Source organism: Hemiscyllium ocellatum, chromosome 9, assembly GCF_020745735.1.
Source record: "Hemiscyllium ocellatum isolate sHemOce1 chromosome 9, sHemOce1.pat.X.cur, whole genome shotgun sequence".
NCBI lineage: Eukaryota > Metazoa > Chordata > Chondrichthyes > Orectolobiformes > Hemiscylliidae > Hemiscyllium > Hemiscyllium ocellatum.
In genome coordinates this window covers 63,191,901-63,218,907 of record NC_083409.1, presented here as the reverse complement: position 1 = coordinate 63,218,907, position 27,007 = coordinate 63,191,901, and the positions used below count along the sequence as shown (strand labels likewise).

Below are 27,007 nucleotides of genomic sequence, written 5' to 3'. Positions count from 1 at the left end.
TGTTTTTTTAGTTAGTTAGGGCATGATGATCAGCACAGGCTTGGAGGGCCAAAGGGCCTATTCCTGTGCTGTAGATTAGATTAGATTAGATTACTTACAGTGTAGAAACAGGCCCTTTGGCCCAACAAGTCCACACCGACCCGCCGAAGCGTAACCCACCCATACCCCTACATTTACTCCCTACCTATCACTACGGAAAATTTAGCATGGCCAGTTCACCTGACCCGCACATCTTTGGAATGTGGGAGGAAACCGGAGCACCCGGAGGAAACCCACGCAGACACGGGGAGAATGTGCAAACTCCACACAGTCAGTCGCCTGAGGCGGGAATTGAACCCGGGTCTCTGGCGCTGTGAGGCAGCAGTGCTCACCACTGTGCCACCGTGCCGCCCCACGGTGTATATCTCTTTGTTCTTGTTCTAACAATAGATTGAAACAAATTAAAACAATTTACAATGAACACCAGATGCAATGGGAAAAGTATGACATATAGAGCATTAATCTGGTTGTGGGAATCAAAGGAGGCGGTCAACCTGCATATGCTGAGCTGATTTGAGCCCTGGCCAATATTTCACCCTGAACATGTTTTGAAATAATACTGCAGGGACTGGTAATAAACTTCTTCAATGCAGGTTTTCCTGTTTATTTTTTAATAATCTTTACTGCCACAGCAAGTTTGCTGCAGTTATCTCATTAACAGATTGATTTGATTGATTTTGATGTTATTAATTTCTTACTTTTCTAAATTCACTTATTCTTGCAGGTTAACATTATTGCAGTTTTTTAATCTTCAGGTGTATCCCATTTTTAGATCGAAGGACCAGCTGAGGTATTTTAATTGGTGGTTTTGACTCATCGATTTCCAGTTCAAATCGATTCAGGATCATCGCAACAGCCACCTTCATTTCGTTCATGGCAAAGTGCTGACCAATGCAATTCCTATAAAAAAAAGGAGGCAAGTTTTGAATCCAACACGTTTAGACCATAAATGTATTTTGTTGGAATCACTACACAATCCTAAGTATGAAAAGGTGCAGTACCAACATATTTAGATGGAACATAGAAAATTGAAACTGGAACACGTCATTCAGCCCCTTGAGCCTGCTTTGCCATACATAATGGTCATGGCTAATTAGATTACTTACAGTGTGGAAACAGGCCCTTCGGCCCAACAAGTCCACACCGACCCGCCGAAGCGAAACCCACCCATACCCCTATATTTGCCCCTTACCTAACACTACGGGCAATTTAGCTTGGCCAATTCACCTGACCCGCACATTTTTGGACTGTGGGAGGAAACCGGAGCACCCGGAGGAAACCCACGCAGACACGGGGAGAACATGCAAACTCCACACAGTCAGTCGCCTGAGTCAGGAACTGAACCTGGGTCTCAGGCGCTGTGAGGCAGCAGTGCTAACCACTGTGCCACTGTGCCGCCCACCGTGCCGCCAATGATCCAACACAATAGTCTGTTCCTATTTATTCCACAAACCCTTTAATGCCTTTAGTTCCAAGAGCTACAATTTCTTCCTGAAATCTTAACATATTTTGCCCTTGCCTACTTCTCTGTGTGCCTCAATCTTTCATTATCCGTGAATTGTAAACTTTCAACCTATCAGTCAGATGTAGATCAAGGGGAGACATTTGCATAAATTGAGCTCTTCAATTATATGAAGTTCCTCTCAGTGAAATATATAAATAGAGCTGCTGTCAAAAATTCAATGATCTTATCCATAATGCTGCTGGATAGAGTTTCCCACCATACCTTATCTCCTAACTGTCTCTCACTAGCACTTTTTAAGCATAAAAACAAATAAAATGGGCAAACCTGAAAGAATCCAGCTGTGGAAGACTACAATGTTTACTGTTACGAACTTGCTCAGTTTCCTTTTCTCACCTCACCTCATGAACCTGTGATTGAGTTTCCATTAAATTGCTGTTTCATATAAATATGTATTTGCACCTCAAGTTGTTAAATACCTTTTACAATTTGTGTACTATAGTTGTTAGAAAAGGTAGCACATAACAAATAGTTAAAGAAAGCAATTTATATCACAAGAAATTTCTGCAAATGTCATAAATAGTTAACAGAGATTACTGGCAGTACCGCACTGTTAAACTGCACACAATCCCACCCCTTATTCCCCCAGAGTTGGCAGTTCTACTGACATAGATACATGGCTAACTTGTAAGAAAGCTTCCTGAATTCTAATCTGCACAATGGAAAATGTAGTTTTGCAACTTTAATGGGAAGCCTACAATTTTAAACAATGGATCTTAGTGTGGGAGGTAGTAACTCCCAAAAGAACCAGGCCATGGTATAGTTTTATTTACCTTTGAAAATTTGCCTTTGTGCAGTAACTCCCAATATGAAGTGTTAGTCAAGATTAAAAAAGAATTTGGAATTGTTCCAATGAACTGGGACCTACCCATTTGATAAACTATAAGCCAGGCCTTTATTAAAAAAAAGGTCAAGAATAAAAATAAACTAATTTCACTAATATTTGAAACATGTTGCTACCTTGGTCCAGCTGAAAAAGGCAGGAAGGCGTGTGTGTGTCTGCTTGCTGAATTTTCAGTGGAAAATCTTAAAGGGTCAAAAACCTATAAAAGAACAAAGTACTATCAATCCGCAGTGATCAGGAATATATGATTAATGAGATTTCAAACACACAAGTTTATTAATCAGATCTGTAAAGAATTCATTTGTCAGTTACTGGTTTGAACAAGTATTGCAGTGGTAAAATTATCAAAGCAGCTAAGCTCCAACAGATTTTGGATTCTAACAGAAATTAAGATATTCAGACATGAATTGGACATGGAATTCATCTCAAAAGACAGTGTCCTATGCCTGGTATCTCAGTAAGTAGCACTGCTGTCTCACAGTACCAGGGATTTGGATTGAATCCATCCTTGGACAAGTGACTATGTGGAGTTTGAATATTCTCCCTGTGTCTGCGTGAGTTTTTCCTGGTTGCTCCGGTTTCCTCCCACAGTCCAAAGATATGCAGATTAGATGGATTGGCCATGCTACATTGTCCATAGTGTCTAGGGGTGTGTGGGTTAACCATGTAAAATGCAAGGTTCCAGGGATAGAATAAGGGGGTGCGTCTGGATTTGATGCTCTTTGGAGAGTCAGTGTTGAATGGCCTGTTTCCACAATGTAGGAATTTTATTTTGAGTGGGGCCAATTCATATCAATATTAATCATTTTTCCACTGAGTGAGAACATGATTCAATTCCACATGGCACTACTGAAAACAAAAAATGCAAGTCAGGCAGCATCCAGCACCTTTTGTTTTCAGATTCTGCAGTAATTTGCTCCCATATTGCACTCCATTTGGGCAATGGAGACCAAATACAGTCTTCAAGTGGAGCAATATTGGAAGGCCAACTAGTAATTGCTACAAGATCAAAAAAGAACAGATGCTAGACATTGAATGTGGAGTTGGGAGGTGGTGGGGGGAACATGAATGCAGGATGAATGCTAAAAGGGGAGTAGGAATAGGAAAAACTGAGCAAGAAGAATATGTAATCTCACTAAACCAAGTATATCATCTTTTAGTGTGTATATCCCTTAACTATGTGACAGCAGAATAAATGGCTTTTAAAAATATACCTAATAGATACTTTCCACATTACATTTATATTTAAATTTAAAATGTGCTTGCTGTGTTATAAATCCATTAAATGAAAGAATACCTAATGGCACTAGTACGGATGCAGTGTGACAATATATGAAGGCAAAGAGTACATATTGTTAAGGTAATTGTATGAATCCTCATGTTCTACTTATGGAGAAGGAAGTTACCTCTGGGTTATCCCATATCATAGGGTTCCTGTGAATACAGTAGATACTTACACCAACCAAGCAACCTGTGAAAATGCAAATGAACATTAGTAACAGTTTCACAAGCATGCAGCTTTCTGCTGGTTTCTTGTACCTCTTTTAAAGTGCAGTATTTCCCTGCCATTAACATTAACTCAAAATAACCTCTTTCTCTCCACGTCTGGCAGTAAGATTCAGCAATGCAGACAGAAACAAATGTGACACTTAGATCTTAATTGGTCATTTGGCCCTAAACTGTACGCAATGATAAGGCTGTGGTCTGCTTTAAGCAAAGTCAGTGGCCATCAAAATCAAGGCCAATCCAAAAATCAGACAATAAGCAGCAAGTCCACCTGGTAAACTTAATCCCATTCTTTCTTTATAGGATCAAAAAAGTGGTAGGCACACAAACCCAATTCTAATTAAGTTCTCGTTTCAAAAGAGATGTTAAAGCACAGGAGAATTTCAATCACACTCAGGAAAGCTGTTGTGTTTGATATAATTTTGAAAAGTACATTTTTAGGAACGAATAACAGAGTGGATTAGATTTTCATCTTTCAACTGAGTGGCTTGAGCACAAATGCAGTGTCAATTTCTCCTCTGGCTGGGTCGATCTTGGGTGTGTGGCCATTGGTTTCAGAGTGAGGAACTTTAATGCCATAAAGTGAAACAAGTAAGCTTGGTAGACAGAGGGGTGGTCCAGCTGCTCCTCCTAGCCCACAGGCATTATTATAAAGACACTTACCTTCTGCTCAAACCAGTCTTCATTCCCCTTTTAGCTACATGGATCCCTGGGACCCATCAAATCAACCACCCAGGATGAAATTTAGAACTCCAAAGTTGAAGCATATTGCTTCAATATAATATTTCAACATCTAACCTATTTCTTGGAAGCACATTAATTATCCACTAACAACCTCTTACCATCACCTCCCCCTCTCTGCCTCTCTCCCACACTAAAACCATCTCAATCACATTGAAAAAGGTAACAGGTTGATTTGGAGGTAGGTTAAAGATATTTTAAAATTGCAACGCTCATCTACTTTTTGCGGTTAAAATCACACACACAAACTTTGTGAATCAGACATTTCAGTTTCAGTGGCATGAGATCAAAGCTTACATCATTGATTTAGCACAAAACTAGCATTCTCACACTGGCGTATGGGGAAAATGTCCAACGTAGAGCATGAGCCTCTGAACTTGGACTAAGGCACATGCTGGGAAAATGATTCTGCATTTCAGAGTGACCTGGAAGTGTTTGACATCGAGTCCCAATATTCAACTCAAACAATGGGAATTATGCACCACAGAACTGAAACACTGTGTACATTCAAGTCTATTATAGCTTCTCTGCCATATTTACTGGAACCTTCCTTCCACTGAACAGTATAGACATCAGCCTTATTGCTGCATGTAAATTGGAGTCTTATGATGTACATGACATACCAGCTTCAAAATGACTTGGGCTTTCTGCAGGCAATTAAAATCTACCCACTCAGGTTTTCAAATTGGATCAAAATAATTTCCTTGATAAACAGCAATGATTAGTTCTGAAGTTAAGAACATAAAGCAGGCATGACATACAGTCAACAACAAGCCAAATATATACTCATGTACTTTGGGGAACACAGTACATGGTTGTACAAGGTGTTCAACTTCTTGAGGGAGGTGAAATTGCCTCGATCATTAACCCTGTGAAATTTCTCCATAAGGATAAAAGTAACAGGAGAGGAGGGCATCAAATTAAACAAATTATTCATTACATTTTCCAAAATTGATCAGTTGCTTAAACTAGAGGATCACAACAGCTCTTGATGGATAATCCATATCTACTGTTATCTTTATAACTAATTCATTTGTGACTGTGTTTGATAGGAGCATCATGAACATCTTGGGCAACAGCACCAAACAAGCCAGAAAACCTATCAATTCTCTCGTTTGCAAATCTCACAAAATCATTAACAGAACAAACAGCTGGAATACCATTTAGCAATCTGTTGTCCAGTGAGGTTTATTCATCAAGGCTTTGAATTTTCTTTTGAAAGGTTCTCAAATCCAACACTGTGACCAGAATATTCCCTGTTTCATGGATGGGTCTTTGTGGGGACACTCTGAAACAGAGTTTGAAACTTGTCTGTGTGATCAGCCTCCAGATTTAATCCTTCTATGGTGGGGAGCCAATACGGAACCAAATGTGGAATAATTGCTGTTGCTGTCAAGTTTTCCTGGCATCAGACTGCCCCCCTGCTGAGTCAGCTGGCCCAGTAGCAGCAGGGAAGCAGCTCTCAGCACTAGCTGGGAAAGGCAAGGAGGCCATCATTAGTCTGACCTCAATTGGAGGCTGCCATCCATCCAGTTCAGAGGGCATGTCTACTGGATGATATACTTGAATATAATAGTGTAACACTTTAATTTAAAAAGTGAAGGAGACAAAAACGTAGACAATTATTGATCAGTTGGCCTAATGTCTTTTAGTGGGAAAATATTTGAGTCTATTCTAAAGGATGTAATGGCAAAGTATTTAGAAATAACATGATCATGCAGGGTCAACATGGGTTCCGAAAGGGATAACTGTACTTGACAAATCTACTGGAATTCTGAGCAGGTAGCAAGTATGATAGACAAGGATGAAGCAGTGGATGTAATATATAAAGATTTTCAGAAGGTATTTGATAAGGTACCATGCATTGGACTACTTAATGAGATGAGAGAGGGGCAATGAGGCAGATGCGTTGGGGGTAGTAAATAAGCATGGATAGAGGATTTGAATAAGTAGGGGAAATTTCATAATTATAATCCTTAATTAGTGGTGTGCCACAGGGATCACTGCTGGTGTCATAATTATTTACAATATATATTAATGCTTGGATGAGAAGAAAAATTAATATACTATAGCCAAGTTTGCAGATGATACAAAGAAATTGCAGAGGCATACAGACAGATTGAGTGAGAGGGCAAAAACTTGGCAAATGGAATATAATGTGGGGAAGTATGTGCTTATGCAATTTGATGGGAAGAATAAAGGGAGCTAAATGTTATTTAAATGAAAATAGTGCACAACAGAGAGATTTGGGAGAGCTCATCCCTGAATGATAAAAAACTAGGAACTAGGTTCAGAGGGTAATAGGGAAGCACATGGGATATTGACCTTTATGTAAAAGGGAATGGAGTATAAAAGTAGCAAGGTTTAGCTGATACTACACAATGTGCATATCTATCAGACCACTGCTGAAATATTATGAACAGTTTTGGTCATCCTTATCTGAGTAAAGATACACTATCATTGAAGACAGCCTAGGGAAAGTTCATTGGGCTGGTACCAGGTACAGGAGGGACTGGCATATGAAGAAAGGTTGAGTAGATTAGACCTGTGGTTGTTGGAATACAGAAGAATGTGAAGTAATTTTATTGAAACATACAGTTCTTACGGGACTTGACGGTGTAGCTATGGATTGGCTGTTTCATTTGTGGGAGAGTTTAGGAACACAGGATATAATTTCAGAATAAGCTGTTTCACATTTAAGTGGAACAAATTTTTCTCTGAAGAGGTTGTGAATTTGTGGAAGAGTGGAGGTCTGTTGAGGCTGGGTCATTACATATATTCAATGCCGAGATAGACTGATTTTCATTGAGTGAGCATCAGGTGTTATGGGGAAAAGTGTAATTGAAGATTATCCGATCAGTTATGATCTAATTGAACTGTGGAGCAGACCTGAATAGCCTACTTCCATTCCTAATGTTTATGGTTATGATCTATTTAAGGAACCCACTCACTGTCCTTAATTTAATGAGGGAGAAGGTAAGCTGTTAACCAATTTGATACCTTACAGTGTGACAGATAAGTCATGAGAGAATAGGAAGCAAAATCAAAAAGCATAAAGATATCGAATCCATAAGCACCAGTAAGTTCAAAGTTCCAAAGTCCTGCTTTTATGAAGTACATTCTTTCTTAAGCTTAACTCATTAAGTCATAATTTTGATTAGATAAAGGACTATTATGGTGCTGGCATATGACATCATTTCCTGTCATACTCATAATGTTATTCAGATTGTGTAGATGATTGGAAATATAGTCATTGTTGTCAGTAAAAACTCAAGTATTTACAATTTAATAAGAATTATCTAATTTCATAAATGTACAAATAAATGAAACCTTCAGGAGCCTTCCTCCCATCAAAGAATGTGAGTGGTTTGGTCAACCTCCTGGATATCCCTGGGACAGGAGGGCAAAGTCGCAGAGACTCCTTAATGCACATTGTAATGTAAGGCATCTTACTGAGCAACTCCCTGCCAAGGAACAGAAAGGGTGTGACTTAGTAAAACAAGGGTGAACACGTGTATGCAAAAACTAAAGAGCAGAGGGCTGAAAATTTGTCAGTGTTAGATAAGATTACAACCTCCTCTCAAACTTGGTGGCCCAACAGCTGATCCAAAGTTGAACCTCAGGCCTCACTAAATGACCACGCTGCTAAACCCTGTTTTGTCCATTTGAAAAAAACAAACTCAAAAGTCATTCAACTGGCATACTGTGGTGTCAGGAAGCACTCAAAAGGTGCCTCAAAACCAGCAATAATCCCCTTTTTACAAACTTGTGGTACTATACTTGTAAATACTTAGCTTTAATTTTCCAAATAAGACTCGTATATTTTGTAAGAAACCACATCCCTGACTTGTATCTGGAAAGGAATTCTGGTAAGAAAATTGTGAGGTTAATGTCTCCTCCCACCCACACCCCAATTCAGCTGATCTCAACAGAGGCATAGCCTCTGCATCGTTGAGATGTGTTCCATCAGGTATCCCACTGACAACAATTGGTCAAGTGGAGTGGATTTTGAGGCAACAGCACCTTGACCAGCACCAAAGGTAAACTCTGGTACATTGCAGGGAGGGATATTTCAGAGGATCACACTGTATGGAGGGAGTGGGGCTCTTAGTGACTCTCAGAGCAGGAAGTCTTCAGAAATCCTGGGCTCCAACTTCTCTCTTCCATTTCTCTTCACTTGGCAGAAAATCCAAAAGACCTTCCCCGGCTAAAATAATCAGATCGTGATCTGGGGGTAAGGGCGAACTTGGAAGTGCTAAGGACTGGGACAGTCTCATTAGAAGCAGGTTAGTGGGCTTCCTGCCATGTTTCTGGCCACATTGACAGACTGCTGGCCAGGAAAGCTGGCAGTGAACAGTTACAGCTAAGGACCATTGGAGATTTTCCCAGGCAGATGGAAAACATCGTAAGTTAGTCAGAGAATTGCAATGATATCGGAAGGATGTTGTGAAACTTGAAAGGGTTCAGAAAAGATTTACAAGGATTTTGCCAGGTTTGGAGGATTTGAGTTATAGGGAGAGGCTGAATAGGCTGAGGCTATTTTCCCTGGAGCTTCGGAGGCTGAGGGGTGACCATCAAGAGGTTTATAAAGTCATGGAGGGGCATGGATAGGGTAAATAGACAAGATCTTTTCCCTGGGGCTGGGGAGTCCAAAACTAGATGGCATAGGTTTAGGGTGAGAGGGGAAAGATATAAAAGGGACCTAAGGGGCAACCTTTTCACACAGAGGGTGGTGCGTGTATGGAATGAGCTGCCAGAGAAAGTGGTGGAGGCTGGTACAATTACAACATTTAAAAGGCATCTGAATGGGTATATGAATAGGAAGGGTTTAGAAGGATAGGGGCCAAATGCTGGCAAATGGAGCTAGATTAGGTTAGGATATCTGGTCAGCATGGACGAGTTTGACTGAAGGGTCTGTTGCCATGCTGCATATCCCTATGACTCGATGACAATCATGGGGATAGAGAACAAGGAGAGGTTGCAGGTTTGCCAAGTGGCTGAGCTCAGCAGAAGATTGGCTTGAGAGTCCCTGAGGAAGTGTTCCTGTTCCATCTGGATCAAAAGCAGCAAATTCAAATGGGCTGCCAAAATCTGTGGAAGAGAATTACACTGACGTACTATAATCATGACTTACTTGGATGATTCTCAAACACACTGTGGTTAAAGTAGAAGTGGGAAGTTCACAGGGCTTTTTGTGCATTTATTAATTTAAGCCCTTCTACCCACCATGATGTGTGGGGGAGTAGTTCAAAATGTCTCCCACGGTTTCCTTTAAATATGAATTTCATTGCGCTTATATTAGTTTTGCAATACCATTAACATTCTGTTCACATGAACATTGAAAGATGTTTTCTCACAAGACTGGTGACCTCATCTCTTGATATGTGAACCCACCGCACTGTGGTTGACTTACAAAACTCTCCTTGGAGGTCACTCAATTTAATCAAATAGCTACAAAGTTTGAAAAGAATGAAGCCAGTTGAACCCTGCATTACCAGGGCACTTGGAATTACCAGCCAACTCGACCCTGCAGAGTCCTCCTTACATCTTGGGACTTGTGCAAAAGTTAGAGAGCTGCCCCACAGACTGGCCTATCAACAGCCTGACATTTTCCCCACCCTACCACTACTAAAAGCTAGGGATTCAACCCTGGTTCAAAGACGAGTGCAAGTGAGCCTGCAGCAGCAGGCAAAAGTTAGCTGTCAGCCTGATGAAGCTCTAACATAGGGCTATCTGCATGCCAAAGAGTCGAAGCAAACAGTATTGAAGCTAAGCAATCCTACAACCAATGGATCGGTTCTGTAGTCCTGTGCCATTCACTTATGAATGGTAATGGAAAATTAAGCAGCTTAAAGGAAGAGGTTCCACAAACATCCACATGCTTGATGATGGAAATAGTACTGAAGGTTTGTGCTCCAGAATTAGTTGTACCTCTAGCCAATTCATTGTAATATTGTTTCAACACTGGCAACCATGCAGGCATGTAGCAAATTGCTCAAGTAGGTGTTTTGCACAAACAGCAGGACAAATCCACATGACCACATCAGTCTACAGTCGACTGTCAACAGGACAACAGAAGCAGTTGATGACAGTGTTTTCAAATGCTACTTAATAGCCCTAATCTGTTCGCTAGTGCTCAATTTGAGTTCCACCAGAGCCAGGTGGCTTCTGCTCCTATTAAGAAATTGGTCAACTCAGGAAGTGAGAGAAGATTGACTTCCCTTCGCAGCAAGGCAGCATTATCTAAATATGATATCAAGGAGCTGCAGCAAAGTAAATGAAAATCAGGAGAAAATTCTTCATTGCTAGGAGTCATACCTGACACAAAGGAAAATGGTTGTGGTTGTTAGACATCACGGCACGGTGGCACAGTGGTTAGCACTGCTGCCTCACAGCGCCAGGGACCTGGGTTCAATTCCCACCTCAGGCGACTGACTGTGTGGAGTTTGCACGTTCTCCCTGTGTCTGCGTGGGTTTCCTCCGGGTGCTCCGGTTTCCTCCCACAGTCCAAAGATGTGCGGGTCAGGTGAATTGGCCATGCTAAATTGCCCGTAGTGTTAGGTTAGGGGTATGGGTGGGTTGCAGGTCGGTGTGGACTTGTTGGGCCGAAGGGCCTGTTTCCACACTGTAAGTAATCTAATCAGTCATCTCAGTTACAGGATATCTCTGCAGGGGTTCCTCAGGGTAGTGTCCTTGGTGCAACCATCTTCAGCTGCTTCATCAATAATTTTCTCGCCATCATAAGGTCAGATGTGGAGATGTTCACTCCTCAGACAGTAAGGGAGTACTGTTTGTACACAGCATGACCCGGATGATACCCAGGCTTGGGCTGATAAGTGGCAAGTAACATTTATGTGACACAATGCCATGCAGTGATCTCCAAAACAAAAGAACATTGCCACCTCCCCATGGCATTCAAAGGCATTATCACTTCAGACTCCCCCACTGGCACCATTCTGGGACTTAGCATTGAATTGGAACTAAACTGGAACAGCATTTAAATACTGTGACTACAAGCACAGGTCAGAGGCTTGGAACTCATGACTCCCCAAAGGCATGTCAGACAGCTACAAGTCACAAATCAGTAGTGTGATGGAACACTCTATATTTTCTTAGATGAAGACAACTCCAACAACACAAATGATGAATACCATCCAGGAAAAAGGAGTTCAGTTGATTGGCACCCATCACCATCGTAGACATTCACTCCCTCCACCACTGGCAAACAGCAGCAACTATGCATACCGTCCACACGAAACACTGCAGCAATTCATCAATGCTCATTCGACAATATCTTCTAAACCCATGATCTCCACCAACTTGAAGATCAAAGTTAAAAATCACACAACACCAGGTTACCGTCCAACAGATTTATTTGGAAGTAGTAGCTTTCGGAGCGCTGCTCCTTCATCAGGTCGCTGTGGAGCAGGATCAGAAGACACAGAATTTATAGCAAAAGATTAGTGTCCAAACCTAGTTTGCTGTTAAATATATCATTTCAGTTGCATGACACTGTAATCTCTTACTATAAATTCTACATCTTGTGATTCTGCTCCACAGCTACCTAATGAAGTAGCAGTGCTCTGAAAGCTTGGACTTCCAAATAAACCTGTTGGACTATATTCTGGTGTTGAGTGTGTGGTGCTGGAAAAGCACAGCAGGTCAGGTAGCATCTCAGAAGCAGGACAAGCTATGTTTCAGGTTTTTATCTTTGTCCCCCAGTCCCTGGCACCTCCACATCTTGAAGATCAAAGGCAGATGAATGGGATCGCCACCAGCTGAAAATTCTCTGTCAAGGCACACACAATGATTTCAGACCATGGCGCCAATTTTTCACTTTTGCTCGTTTAATATCATGGAACTCTCTTCCTAATAGCACATGGGTATACCTTTAATGGTTCAAGAAGGCAACTCTCATCATTGTTTTCTGAAGGGCAATTTAGGGATGGTCAACATACACCGACCTAGTCAGTAACTCTCACAGCCCACGTGTGATTAAAAAAAGTCAAATTGCGTGCAACAAGCTTGCATATATATCAGTGTGATAACATCCTGATAACCTGTTGTTTTGGTAATAATTTTTCAGTGACAATAATAATATTAGGACATGGCGCACAGATTTCCTACTCTTTAAATAATATAATGGGATCTTTTTCATCCATTTATGAAAGCAAGCATGCTTTACTTTCAATGTTTCATTTGAAAGACCACACCAGCTGTATTTATCATAGAAAAATAGAACAAAATTAAGACATAATAATGTAAGTAATTGTTCAGTGGTGCAATTGGTTTCAGCAGCACAGATAGATCCAAAATTGCTAAAGTATTAAAGCAGCAATAGTTATGCAGCCTGTGTTTTGCAAGTGAGAAGTGTTGTATTGAATGCTGGAAATTAATCTGGAGCCAAACCCACCCACAGCGGCTGTTTATTGGCCAAAAGAAATTCTGCAGAATCATTCTGACACAATGACTTCCAAGTCTCACTAACTGCAGTAGATTCTGTATCACGTAACCACAAAAAAAAGCAAGATTGGATTAAAACTCACCACTCTATTTGCTTGTTGCTCTCCAGAAGCTCCTGGATTTCTTCCCTGCACTTTTGCTGGTGTTCTGGGTGTTGGGCCAAACAGTACAGGAGCCAGGAGATTCCACTTGCTGTAGTGTCATGGCCTTCAAACATAAATGTGTCCACCTCTGCACGAATTTCTTCATCTGATAATCCTTTTCCATCTTCATCCTGCACAACAACATTAAGCACCCTTTGATAGAACTCAGCCTTGACGTGCAATCAGGATTTTTGAACAGATAGGGCAAGAAAAACTCCTTAAACAGCACTGATGTTCCACCAGCTCTGATGAAGAGCCATCTAGACTCAAAACATTAGCTTGCTCTCTCTCCATGGATGCTGTCTGACCTGCTGTGTTATCCAGCATTTGTTGTTTTCAGTACTGATGTTCCACCAGCTATAACACATACATTAGTTCATTCTGGACTCCATTCAATGGGGACAATCTCCTCTGTTGGTTATAACCAAATTGTAAACACATTCAGAAGATTTCCTTCTGAAATCGTTTTGACCATGTTTACTCCAGAAATTGTAAACCAAGGAATTATAGCCAATAGTGTATGCAATATGCGGCACGGTGGCACAGTGGCTAGCACTGCTGCCTCACAGCGCCTGAGACCCAGGTTCAATTCCCGACTCAGGCGACTGACTGTGTGGAGGTTGCACATTCTCCCCATGTCTGCGTGGGTTTCCTCCGGGTGCTCCGGTTTCCTCCCACAGTCCAAAGATGTGCGGGTCAGGTGAATTGGCCATGCTAAATTGCCCGTAGTGTTAGGTAAGGGGTAAATGTTGGGGTATGGGTGGGTTGCGCTTCGGCAGGTCGGTGTGGACTTGTTGGGCCGAAGGGCCTGTTTCCACACTGTAAGTAATCTAATCTAAAAAAAAAATCACTTCCTTTTTTTAAGCAATACCCAACACAGATTTTGAGTGGCAATGGATGCAGAAGAATTTACACCCAAAATTTGATAAGGAAGTCAAAGGTTACAGGGAGCAGGCAGAATCAAATTAGTCATGTTTTTAGATGAACATGATAGTAGAACAGTTTCAAAGGTGCGAGTGGTCTAATTTTGGTCCTTTTTATGTATACTACATGTATGTGATTGAAGTTGTTGTAAAGAGACTGAGTATGTTTTAATATATTAGGTGAAAACTGCAAAGAGGGAATGGGGAAGAGGCAGAACAGTGGAGTTGAAGCTTATCAGGTCAAACATGATCTCATTAAAAAGCACAACAGTCTCGATGGGCTAAATACTTCGTTCTGTCTTATGCCAGCAGCTGAGAATATCTTGTGCTCACTCAGTGGAATAAACAACAGGGAGGAAAACTAGTAAGCTCTGGACATAATACTCCAATCCTCCTTAGAGAGATAGCAAGTGCCAGAGAAAAGGAGAATTGTATATGTTGCATATTGTTCTAAAAAGTTAAAAAGCACACAACACCAGGTTAATTGGAAGCACTAGCTTTCAGAGCTTTCATCCGGTCGTTGTGGAGTACACAATTTTCAGACACAGAATTTATGGCAAAAGTTTACAGTGTGATGTAATTGAAAAATACATTGAAAAATACCTTGATTGTTGAGTCTCTCATCTGTTAGAATGACCCATGATAGTTTCACTTCTTTCATATGTAAATCACAAAACTATTTTTAAAAGTTACATTTCAGGGTTAACTGTAACAATTGGTGTCAGCCAGATAAGATGTTGAAGGTGTTAGCCCCCTGTGTTCCCTGCCTGTGCCATAATGTTTAGACTGACTCTAATCTAAAAAATGAGTTAACAGAGTCTTACATGGATTCAAGCAGTTTTTGAGCAAACTAAAATGTAACTCTGCAAGTACAAATTCACCCCACAAACGTATATGTGCATGTTTGCATGTGGGTTTGTGTGGTGTGTGTGTCTGTCTGTCTGTCTGGGGTGGGGGGTCATGAGTGTGAGAGAAAGTGTGTGTGTGTGTGTGTGTGTGTGTGTGTGTGTGTGTGTGTGTGTGTGTGTGTGTGTGTGTGTGTGTGTGTGTAAAGTCTCTAAGTTGGTGAGAAGGTGCATGGGTGTGTGTGGAAATGTGTGCGTCTGTAGAGTGTGTGGGATGGGGGGTTGTGAATGTCTGTGAGAGAGTGTGTGTATGCTTGTGTGTGTGAGTGTAAAGTCGTCTAAGTCAGTGAGAGGATACATGTGTGAGTGTGGGAGTGTGTGTCTGTAGGAGTGTGTGTGTCTGGGTAGGGGGTTGTGAGAGTCTGAGAGAAAGAGAGTGTATATGTCTGTGAGAGTGTTAAGTGGTCTAAGTCTGTAAGAGGATACAGGTGTGAGTGTGGGAGTGTATGTGTCTACAGGAGTGTGTGTGATTGTCTGCGTGCGTGTTTGTATATACATGCGTCTGTGTATGTATAGGAGTGTGTGTGTGTGTGTGTGTGGTGCAATGGTGGTTACCTGTAATGTGACATGAACCCAAGGTTCTGGTTGAGGCCCTCCCTATGGGTACCGAACTTAGCTATCAGCCTCGGCTCGGCCACTTTTCGCCGCTGCCTGTCCCAAAGTCTGCCTTAGAGGATGGTCACCCAAAGTGTTAGGGTCACCCATGGTTCTTAGTTAACATAAAATGCCATGGTTTTAGTTGACAAAAAATGGCCAAAGAAGACTGTTCGCTGAAGCAGTCATTTACACAGTCAGACTTATGGCCTTCATATTCATAGCAACCAGATAAGATATAAAGCATTGCGTTAAAAATCACACAATGGGATCTTATTAAGAAGGAAAAAAATGTCGCCACTGTTTACACAAACACAGGTTGATAATGGACAAACTTGAGAGGCATAGAGACAAACCCTGTGTGCAAGCTAATTCAAAGTTTAGTATTTATTATGGGTTAGAATGGGATACAAGGAAAAAGTGAGGTCTGCAGATGCTGGAGATCAGAGCTGAAAATGTGTTGCTGGAAAAGCGCAGCAGGTCAGGCAGCATCCAAGGAACAGGAAATTCGACGTTTTGGGCATAAGCCCTTCATCAGAAATGAAGCCCTTCATTCCTGATGAAGGGCTTATGCCCGAAACGTCGAATTTCCTGTTCCTTGTATGCAGCCTGACCTGCTGCGCTTTTCCAGCAACACATTTTCAACTAGAATGGGATACACTTGACTAACATTAATTAAGATCCCTTAGATGACTGTAATCACATATAAATGTAACAGACATTAACAGATTTAATTGAATTCCTATGGACAGACAGTAGGGAGAAGCCCTCAGCCTCTTAGCAGAGAGGACTGTATAACATGTGCAGAAGTCGGCAGTATTGGAATGCGGTTGAATAAAATACATTGTGAAAACCCTAGGATAGATATTAAGGGTGTCTGGTCAACATCATGAGATCATGGCAAGACCTATAACTGTCCATCAACAGATAAAGTCAGAATTCATGTGACACCAGGTTATAGTCCAATAGGTTTACTTTAAATTACAAGCTTTTGGAGCGCTGCCCCATCAGGTGAAGTCACCTGATGAAGGAGCAATGCTCCGAAAACTTGTGATTTCAAATAAACCAGTTGGACTATAACCTGGTGTCACATGATTTCTGACTTTGTTCACCCCAGTTAAACACCGACACCTCCACATTGTCAACAGATAATGCAGTCACATGATTGACCTGATTGGATGTTGATGTAAACAATCAATAACACGATCGGTTTGCAATTGGTTTGTACATGCTCACGTGAGCTGTAAAGAAATATATAAAAGCTTATGTTTTTCCTTTATTCGGGAACCTTAGAGGCTTTCTTCCCAGCAATGTAACATCAATAACCACATTGGTGCTGGAATTGGACTCCGGGTGTTGAAAGATTCATTTAGCCATTCCGTCCCAACACTAGGATCACAATTTAGGAAGGTCCTAAAGACTTTGGAGAGGGTGCAGAAAAATATTACAGTCATAGTTTCGGTGATGAGAGATTTTATTAATAAGGAAATGGCAAAGCTGTGGTTACTCTTAATTTCAGAGAAAACCGAAAGGATATTGGGTAAAGTTGTTTAAATCACGAGAAATCTAGTTTAAAGACTGCTTTTTATTTCTCTGTATTTTGAATTGTGGACTGATGTGAGAAAATAACAGGTTTTAAACCAAGGATTTCTGGAGTATTACTGATCTTTTCAAAGCAATTAACCTTACAATCATTGTAAATATTGGTTGCAGAGCTGCTGGTTCCAGTAGGAGTTGAAGTGTAGTTATGGAAGAATTGGAGCCAAGGGGTTTTGTACAGATGGAGCTGTGGTTGGCTGATTAGTCAAAAATCCCAAGGAAGAAGAAACATATTACGGGTAGGATAAGCTAACCATGGCTACCAAGAGAAGTCAGGCACAAAAAAAACTGCAGATGTTGGAATCCAAAGTAAACAGGCAGGTCCTGAAGAAGGATTACACCTGAAATGTCGACTTCTCCACCTCCTGATGCTGCCTGTGTTCTTCTAGCCTCCTGTTTGTCAACTAAAGAGAAGTCAGAGACAGTATAAAAGCAAAAGAAAAAGCAATGCAGTGAAGATTAGTGGGAAGCCAGAGGATTGGGAAACCTTTAAAAACAAACAGAGGATAACTAAGAATGCAATAAGGGTGGAGAAGATGAAATATGAGGGTAAGCTAGCTATAAAATCAGATTATAAGCATTTGTTTAGATACATGAAAGGTAAGAAAGAAGCTTTGGCAGATATTATTCTGATGTAAAATGAGGTGAGAGAAGTCGTAATGGGAGACAAAGAAATGGTGGAGGAACTGAATAGGTACTTTACATCAGTCTTCAACATACTAGAACTTCAAGAGAGTCAGGGGTCAGAGGGGAGTGTAGCGACCATCAATAAGGAGAAGGTGCTGGGGAAGCTGAAATATGAAGCTGGATAAATAACCTGGACCAATTGGACTATAACTCAGAGTTTTGAAGGAAATAGCTGAGGAGATTGTGGAGGCATTGGTAGTTATCTTTCAGGAATCACTGGAGTTTGGGAGAGTCCAAGAGGACTAAAAAATGGCTAATATAACACCCCTGTTTAAGAAGGGAGGGAAGCAGAAGACAGGTAACCAGAGGCCAGTTGGTCATTGGTAAGGTTTGAGAGTCCATTATGAGTTTGCGGAGTACTTGGAAGTGCATGGTAAAAAAGGGCTGCATCAGCAAGCTTCGTAAAAGGAAGGTCATGCCTGACAAATCTGTTACAATTATTTGATGAGCAAATAATAAGTTAAACAAAGGATGTTATCTATTTGGATTTCCAGAATGCCTTTGGTAAGCTGCCAACAGGGGGTTGCTAAATATGATAAGGACACTGGTATCAGGGGCAAGATACTGGCATGGATAGAGGATTGGCTGACTGGCAGATGGCAGAGAGTGGGGCTAAAGTCTTTTTTTCAGGATGGCAGCTGGTGACTACTAGAGTTCTGCAGAGATTAGTGTTGGGAGCACAACTATTTATGTTATATGTTAACAATCTGGACAAAGGAACTGAGGGCATTTTGCTAGGTTTGTATATGATACAAAGATTGGTGGAGGGTCAGGAAGTGGGGAGACTGCAGAAGGACTGTGACAGGCTAGGAGAGCGAACAAAGAAATGGCAGATCGAGTACAATATGGGGAATTGTGAGGATATATACTTTGGTAGAAAGAAGAGAGACTGAGACTATTTTCTAAATGGAGAATGACTTCAGAAAGCTGAAGCACAAAAAGACTTGGAAGTCCTAGTTTAGGATTATCTTAATGTTAACATGCAGGTTCAGTTGACAGTTAGGAAAGCAAATGCAATATTAGTGTTCAAGAGGTCTAGAATACAAGAGCAGAAATGTACTGCTGAGGCTGTATAAGGCTCTGGTCAGACTGCATTTGGAATATTATGAGCAGTTTTAGGTCCCATATCTAAGGAACAATGTCCTGGTATTGGATGGGGGTCCAGTGGAGGTTTACAAGAATGATTCTGGGGACGAAGAGCTTGTCAAATGAGGATTGGTTAAGGACCCTGGGTCTGTATTTGATGGAGTTTACAACAGTGAAGGGGATATCACTGAAATTTACAGAATACTGAGAGGCCTGGATAGAGTGGATGTGGGGAAAATGTTTCCATTCGTAGAAGAGACCAGGACACAAAGGGCAAAGAGTCAGATGATCTCTGAAGGGACAACGCTTTAGAACTGTGATGAGGAGGAATTTATTCAGGCAGATGGTAGCTAATCTGTGGAACTCATTGCCGCAGAAGGTTGTGGAGGACAAGGAATTGAGTGTATCAGAGACAGAGCTAGATGGGTTCTTCATTCATAAGAGGATCAAGGACTACAGGGTGAGGGCAGGACAATGGTGTAACATCGGCAATGATTGAATGACAGAGCGGAATTGATGGACTGAATGGTCTAATTCTGCTCCTATAGCTTATGGTCTTCACCCCATGAATCAGTCAAGTGAAACTTCTTTGAACTGTTTCTACTGTTGTTAAATTGTTTGTCAAGTAAAGAGACTAAAACCACACACATCACTGCACGATTCGTCTCAGCAAACGCTGTACGAGTGTAGTGATATATTTCATTTATGGAATAACTGACTGCTGTATCACTTGTTGTATCTGCATACTAACATTTTTTGTGACTCATGTACAAGGATACCTCGGTCCATCTGCACCACAAAGTTTTACAACCTTTCGTTATTTAAATAATTTACTATTTTTCTACATGTTTTTGCTGTCAAAGTGGACAAGATTACATTTTCCCACTGTCATTTTCTGTGCCCATGTAACCTAGCTAAATCTCTCTGTAGACTCTTCATGCCCTCTATCTATCATTGTGACATCAACAAACTAGTTATGATACATCTGGTCCCTTTACCTAAGCCATCTATATAAAATGTTGAGGTCCTCAGCATTATTGCCTGCAGCACCCCACTGGAGACAGCTTGTCAACAAGAAGATGATCCAAAGATCTGGTTATGTGTAGCACAATTCAATCACAAAAAGGTGAAATTGCATCATAGCTAATTAAACTGAGAAGCCAATTGAGAGTAAACTGAGGAAATCTGATTTGGAACTGACAAAAATAGAGAAATTCCCAACACTCCTGGCTCCTGAACCAAATCATACCAGCTCAAATTATTTTGATATTTATCTGCAGGAGGGTAAAGTTTAAGATTGATGCTGTGAACATTTCGCAAAAGTAATAATGAAACAAAACAAATATTAACAGTGAGGTAAATGGGGGTGGCACGGCTCTCACAGCGCCAGAGACCTGGTTCAATTCCCGCCTTGGGCAACTGTCTGTGTGGAGTTTGCACATTCTCTCTATGTCAGCGTGGGTTTCCTCTGGGTGCTCCGGTTTCCTCCCACAGTCCAAAGATGTGCAGATTAGGTAAATTGGCCATGCTAAATTGCCCATAGTGTTAGGTGAAGGGGTAAATGTAGGGGAATGCTCTTCAGAAGGTCAGTATGGACTTGTTGGGCCGAAGGGCTTGTTTCCACACTGTAGGGAATCTAAATAATTGATGTATGACAAGTACAACATGCTTTTACTCCGATGCAAGAGCATTATTTTAAGGACTGGGTGTTGAGAGTTTATGCTATGGTTTCTGTAATCCCATTATGAATAAAAAAGATGATGCTAAAAATTGACTGCCCTAGTCTGGATACTTGTGAGTTCTTCTTTCCTTCTGAGAGTTTCTTTGGTTATTGTTTAGAGGCAGCTGCAGGCCTATGAGGGGTTGTGAGTTGACAGTCACTAACCTTTCCTTGGAGACTTTGCTGGAGATTAAGATCTCACTACAAACTGCAACTCTCTTCACTGTGCCACAATAAGACATGTCTCCAAGTACACTGTACACAGTTTTAAATTGGATCATGAGCATGCTTGACATAATTGGCAGGAGTACTGTTGAGATATCCTTCAACATGACTGCAGAGAACTGTTGAAACTTCTGCAAACTTCATAACAAAACTTAATTAAAACTGGTTGAAAACTATTTGCCAAATGGTTAGTTAGAACAATTAACTATTACCACATGCAAATACTTACCCTTGCACAAAGTAGAATATCCAAGAAATCCAAATATCTCTTATCTTTGATTTTTTCCAATTCCTTCTCATTTTTCAGCATTTCTTTCCTCTGCCGTATCACTTCCTCTGTCAAACAGAAAGTTTCAATGGGACTAAATGTACGTATAAATTATTTCATAAGCAATTACGTAGAATTGAATTACACAGAATTACATAACAGGCCCTTCGACCCAACAAGTCCACACTAACCCTCTGAAGAGTAACCCACCCAGACCCATTCCCTTACCCTATTATCCAATATTTACTCATAACCAATGGACAATTTATCATGGTCAATTCACCTAACCTGCACATCTTTGGATTGTGAGAGGAAACCGAAGCACCGGAGGAACCCACAAAGACACAGGGAGAATGTGCAAACTCCACACAGTCGCCCGAGGCCTGAATCGAACCCGGGTCCCTGGTACAGAACCTGAAGTATTTCTGAAAAAAAGCCGCATGTTTTGCCAAAGCTTTTCACCTTGCATGCATCAGACAATTTGCAAGAATCAACAATATAAAGGGAAAACAAAAATTATATCGAGTGAGAGAACAGCGCTGATTGTTTGGCAAGTGGACTCTGATTGGTAAAGTTTTTGCAATGAAGAAAGCACCAGTTAGATGATGACTGACAGATAACTGATAAGGTGCTTTATAATTTTAAACTAAGCAGGTTGACCTTGACTGGCTGAGGCATTTCCCCGAGAAGTGGGCCAGATAATGGCCATTAACTATCTTGTTGAGTTGAAAACATGCAGTGTGTGCACGTGTTCTTTCTGTCTGTAAAGAACAGACAATCAACAGGCATGAAGAAACTGGAGTTGATTTAGAACATCTGAATACTGAATAGCTAGTAGGTTCAAAATGCCATATAAACTACTCCAGCTCCTAATTCTTAGTTCTTACTACTGTGTCAACATCAAACACTCTTATGTGAAGGATTGCAAATTTGGAAGCAGAGAAAATCATGTCACACAAATTACTGAAGAACTTTAATATGGAAGCATGGCATTCAGCTCAAACCATTCATGTTAATAATTACCCTTTACATCTTAATTTCATGTGCACAGTTTATTCCTACCTATCGCCATTCCTTTCAACCACCTGTTCTTAAATATTGACATTATTCCTGCTTCAATCACTAATTTATATTCCTTATACTCCTAACCTTCTGACATTATATCTACACTACTTCTTTCTGGGCTGTTCAGCTCAGGAAATAGTCTGTTTCTATCCATTTTGAAAATCATTCATACTTTTAAAAAACCCATAACATTACATGTATAATATCTTTTGATAAAAAGTCTGAGGTTTTCCAGTCTGAAAGCTGGCATCATTCCAATCAACCTGCAATACACTCCTTAGTCACCTGAATACTATAGTTCCATTGATCAGGAGTTCCAATTTGTTCACTGTAGGCTGAAGTTTGTTTTTCTTTGGCAGTGGCAGTGGGGGGAGTTCGAGGAGAGGGGGAGGTGAGTGGTGGCGAGTATGGGATGGGGCAGGGAGGTGAGGGGGTGGCTAAGGGTCAGAATGGACAGAGGAAAAGTTGAGGTAACCCTGCTTAGTTGAACTGATATCTGATTCTATGGTCTGCAGTCAATTTACTAAATGGCATTCTTCTAAAAGTTAAAAGCAAATTACTGTGGATGCTGGAATCTGAAACCAAAAAAGAGAAAATGCTGGAAAATCTCAGCACATCTGGCAGCATCTGTAAAGAGAGAAAAGAGCTGACGTTACGAGTCTAACTGACCCTTTGTCAAAGCTTGAGCTTTGACAAAGGGTCAATTAGACTCGAATCGTCAGCTCTTTTCTCTCCTTACAGATGCTGCCAGACTTGCTGAGATTTTCCAGCATTTCCTCTTTTTTCTTTTTTTTGGCTTCCAAAAGTTAAGTTCATCCATTTGGAGGGGCAATGGCTCATCACTGACAGCAGCGCCACACAGTGGCCACTGGTGGGACTGAACTGTGAGATGAAGGCAAGTCGAATGGCCTCACTGGGGCTAGTCAAAAGACACTGCTTGATAGATGGGGAGTGGCAGGATGTGTGGAGATTGCACATTCTCCCTGTGTCTGTGTGGGTCTCCTCCCACAATCCAAAGATGTGCAGGTAAGGTGAATAGGCCATGTTAAATTGCCCATTAGTCAGGGGTAAATATAGGATAATAGGGTAGGGGAATGGGTCTGGGTGGATTACTCTTCAGAGGGTTGGTGTGGACTTTTTGGGCTGAAGGGCATGTTATTTAATTCTATGCAATTCAAAGGACTAATTGCTAAGTATGGGGGAATTTTTCCACAGGGGCACCCTTACTGCCAAATGTGGGTCACAGGATAAACAAGTAGAAAGGAAATCCTCCACGTCTATAGGAAAATTGCCAGCTTTTACTGGGCCAAATGTCGTACAACAGCACCACCCTGCTGTCCCCAAACCCCTCACACCCACCCCATTGCGAATTGCAAAATGTCAGCAGTGGAATCAGACTCTTAACTGGCTTTGGGTTCCCGGCTCAATGGTTGTCCTGACTTTCTCCATTCTAAATGTCATTTAGTAAATTGACTGCAGACCACAGAATCAGATATCAGTACAACTGAAGCAGGGTTACTTCAACTGTCCCTCCGTCCATTCCGACCAATTGCCCACTCCTTCACCTCCCTCTCTGGTTGAATTTTGAATTCACTTTGATCCAGTGACTTCCATTTGGATTTTCTGTACCACTTGCCATAAAACCTAACATTCCCCATCTCCTCGTAAATCTGAAAAACAATTCCTTTTGTCTTTCCGCATCATTCACGGATCAGCCATCTAACTTGCTGAGAATGAAAACAATGACAATAATTGTTTACATTTAAAACCAACACTTGGCATGTAACTAAACTGGATAAACTTCACAATGAACTTAATTGAATTGATCATTGTTAGTCTGTGCCACTGTCCTTACACTTACCAGTGTGGTGGTGTGCCAAGCTGCAGGCTTTCCGAAAACGATATCCATGTGGACTCAGATAGTAAATAAGGTCACTGTGATACGGGAAGGTTCTGAACCGCTGATTGGCGAGGAAGCAGAGCTCATACACAGCCTTGATGTATGAACTGTCACTGAAAAATCGAGAGAGTCCTTGAAATTTAGTTCATAATCAGTCACACAGCATACAATTAAAATGTCATCAGTTAAAAGTTAGTCATGACATCACATTTGATATTCATTAGTTTGTGAATAATGATTTAGAATCATTGAATCCTACAGCACAGAGACAGGCTCTTTGGCCCAAACTGGTCTATGCCGACTAAAATGTCCATCCATGCTAACCTCATTTCCCTGCACTTGGTCCATATGCTTTCCTATTTATGTAATTGTCCAAATGCCTTTTAAATGTTGTTAATGTACCCACTTCAATCACTTCCACTGGCAGTTCATTTCACATGAATATCACCCTTTGTGTAAAACAGTTGCCCCTTAGGTTCATTTACATTCTTTACCCTCTAACCTTAAACTGATGTTCTCGAGTTCTCGCTTTCCCAACCCTGGGAAAAAGACTGACTGCATTCACCCCATCCATGCCTTTCATGATCTTATACATCTCTATAAGAACTCCCTCAGTCTCTTATGCTCTAAAGGGAAAAGTCCTAGTCTGTCCAACCTCTCTCTATAACTCAGACATTGGATCCAGGCAAAATCCTTGTAAAATTATTCTGTGTTCTTTCTAGTTTAATAACACCCTTCCTCTAACAAGATGACCAAAGCTGAACACAATAGTCCAAGTGCAGCCTCACTGATAGCCTGTACAACTACAACAGAACTTCCCATCTTCTATACTCAATGCCCTGACTGATGAAGGCCAGTGTGCCAAAAGCCTTCTTCACTGTCCTATCTAGCCACGACTCCACTTTCAAAGAACTGTGAACCTGAGCTCCAAGATCCCTCTGTTCCACTACATTTCTTAAAGTCTATCATTCACCAAGAAATTCCTACCTTGATTTAGATTGGACTGTGCAGCAATTTTAATAGGGATCAAAGAAAATAAGTCTGAACTTACCTTCAGCTCTGACTGACACCCATCTCCAGGCACCGCCAAGCTGTGGGTTGGATATGGAATTGTTGAGGGAAGTGGGACAAGGAATAGGATTTGATTCTTTTGGAAATAGTCTCTGTCTTTGTCTAGCAGCGATGCCACTGCTTTCTCATTGGCCTGTCTTTTCAATGTTGAGTGATCACTAACCTGAGGAGTGGGTGATGGGGATGAAGTGTTCCCTGAACTATTCCCTTCCCTGTTTATCCAGAAAGCAGAGAATTATCAGTTTGTTATTTTGCAACTTTTAAACTAACAAATTTATTTGATTCAACTGTTATATTCAATAGAAGGATGTCAAATTTGACAAGATATCCACAGAAGAGTTTATTTAATTTTTTTTCTCAGCAAACTTGGTTGATTATTAAAGAAACAACTTTAGAAGATTATGACTTTGCAAGAGGCTCCAAAGTTCAGTGGTTGACATTTTAGTAACAGACCTTCTTTCTCTAATTTGGATTTGTTAAAAATCAGTCAAAATAAACTTTGACAAGTCAAACTTCAGTTTAAAAGCTTCTCTGTGAATGCTGTGTCTATTCTTTGTATTTTTGTTGGATAGTGTAAATAGCATTCCAGTGGGACTAACAAAATCACTGTGATGTTACCTTCCTCCATTTTCCATCATCCTAAATCCAACTGCTTATAATGTTACAAATGCACATTATCCTTTAAAAGGTTCTGATACATGACCACTAAAAGCTGGAAATCCAAATAAATTGTGTTGGACCATATTGCATCTTTCATTCAGCTATTATGATGGGAATTCTGACTCCAACATCCTGTGCACCATCTACAATGCACAAGTCAGGAGTATGATGTTATCTTCGCCACGTATTTGGATGTGTAAAGCTCCAACAGTCAGAAACTTGACAGTATCCAAGACAAAGCAGCCTTGATTGTTACCCAATCCACCACCTTAAGCATTCCCTTCTGCCACTGTCAGTGTACATCCTGTCAGCAGTGTGTATCCTCGACAAGACGCACAGCAGTAAGATGCCAAGCTTCCTTCAACAACATCTTTCAAAAACTTATGACCTGTACTGCCAGGAAGGCCAAAGGCAGCAGATGCATTTGAAAATTTCTCTCCAAGTCACAGGACATCATGGCTTGTCTACATTGCCATTCCTTCACAGTCACTGGATCTAAAATCTAGGACTCCATTTATAAACAGCATTGTGGGTGTAGCTGTACAGATGGATTGCCGTAGTTTAAAAAGGAGGCTTACCATCACTTTCTCAAGGGTAGTTAAGGATGGAAAATAATCTCCGGCCTTGCCAATATGACTCACCTCCCAGCAATGAACATAAAAGGATCGTTCATCATTTCCTTCATTTTCTATGACAATGTCCAAAGATTTGTTAGGCAAAACTAATTTGTCTAGATGTACCTCTCAGGCATTTATGAAAATAATAGATGTCTCACCTCTTCTGTGTACTGTTGTTTTGAAAACCCATCTACAAGAATTTCAAGTAAGCACATGCCATCCTCTGTTAGGTTTTGGAATTTTCTACCCTTCCTACTTCGGATTATATTGATTCCAATTTTAAATCAACCAGCCGGGCAAGTCCCAAAGCCATGTGTATGTATTCCACCATCTTGACCTTTCTGCACTGATCTAGATCAATTTTGACAAATGACCAAGCAGGAGAAATCGAAATTCCTGAAATGCAGCAAACAAAGTGTCTGAGAGGTA

At 41.0% G+C, this 27,007-nt stretch overlaps 1 protein-coding gene across 1 annotated transcript in view; it reads right to left on the bottom strand.

Annotated features, from left to right (window-relative positions):
* Positions 1-576: 576 nt before the first annotated feature.
* Positions 577-27,007, bottom strand: part of LOC132818739 (cytochrome P450 4B1-like) — a 63,841-nt gene continuing 37,410 nt past the window's right edge. The window contains exons 6-12 of the mRNA XM_060829790.1: positions 24,192-24,343; positions 21,227-21,333; positions 13,199-13,389; positions 7,983-8,116; positions 3,812-3,876; positions 2,522-2,604; positions 577-939 (exon numbers count right to left, since the gene is read on the bottom strand). Coding sequence (XP_060685773.1) covers positions 771-939; positions 2,522-2,604; positions 3,812-3,876; positions 7,983-8,116; positions 13,199-13,389; positions 21,227-21,333; positions 24,192-24,343 — 901 coding nt within the window. The 3' untranslated portion in view covers positions 577-770. The remainder of the gene's footprint in view (positions 940-2,521; positions 2,605-3,811; positions 3,877-7,982; positions 8,117-13,198; positions 13,390-21,226; positions 21,334-24,191; positions 24,344-27,007) is intronic.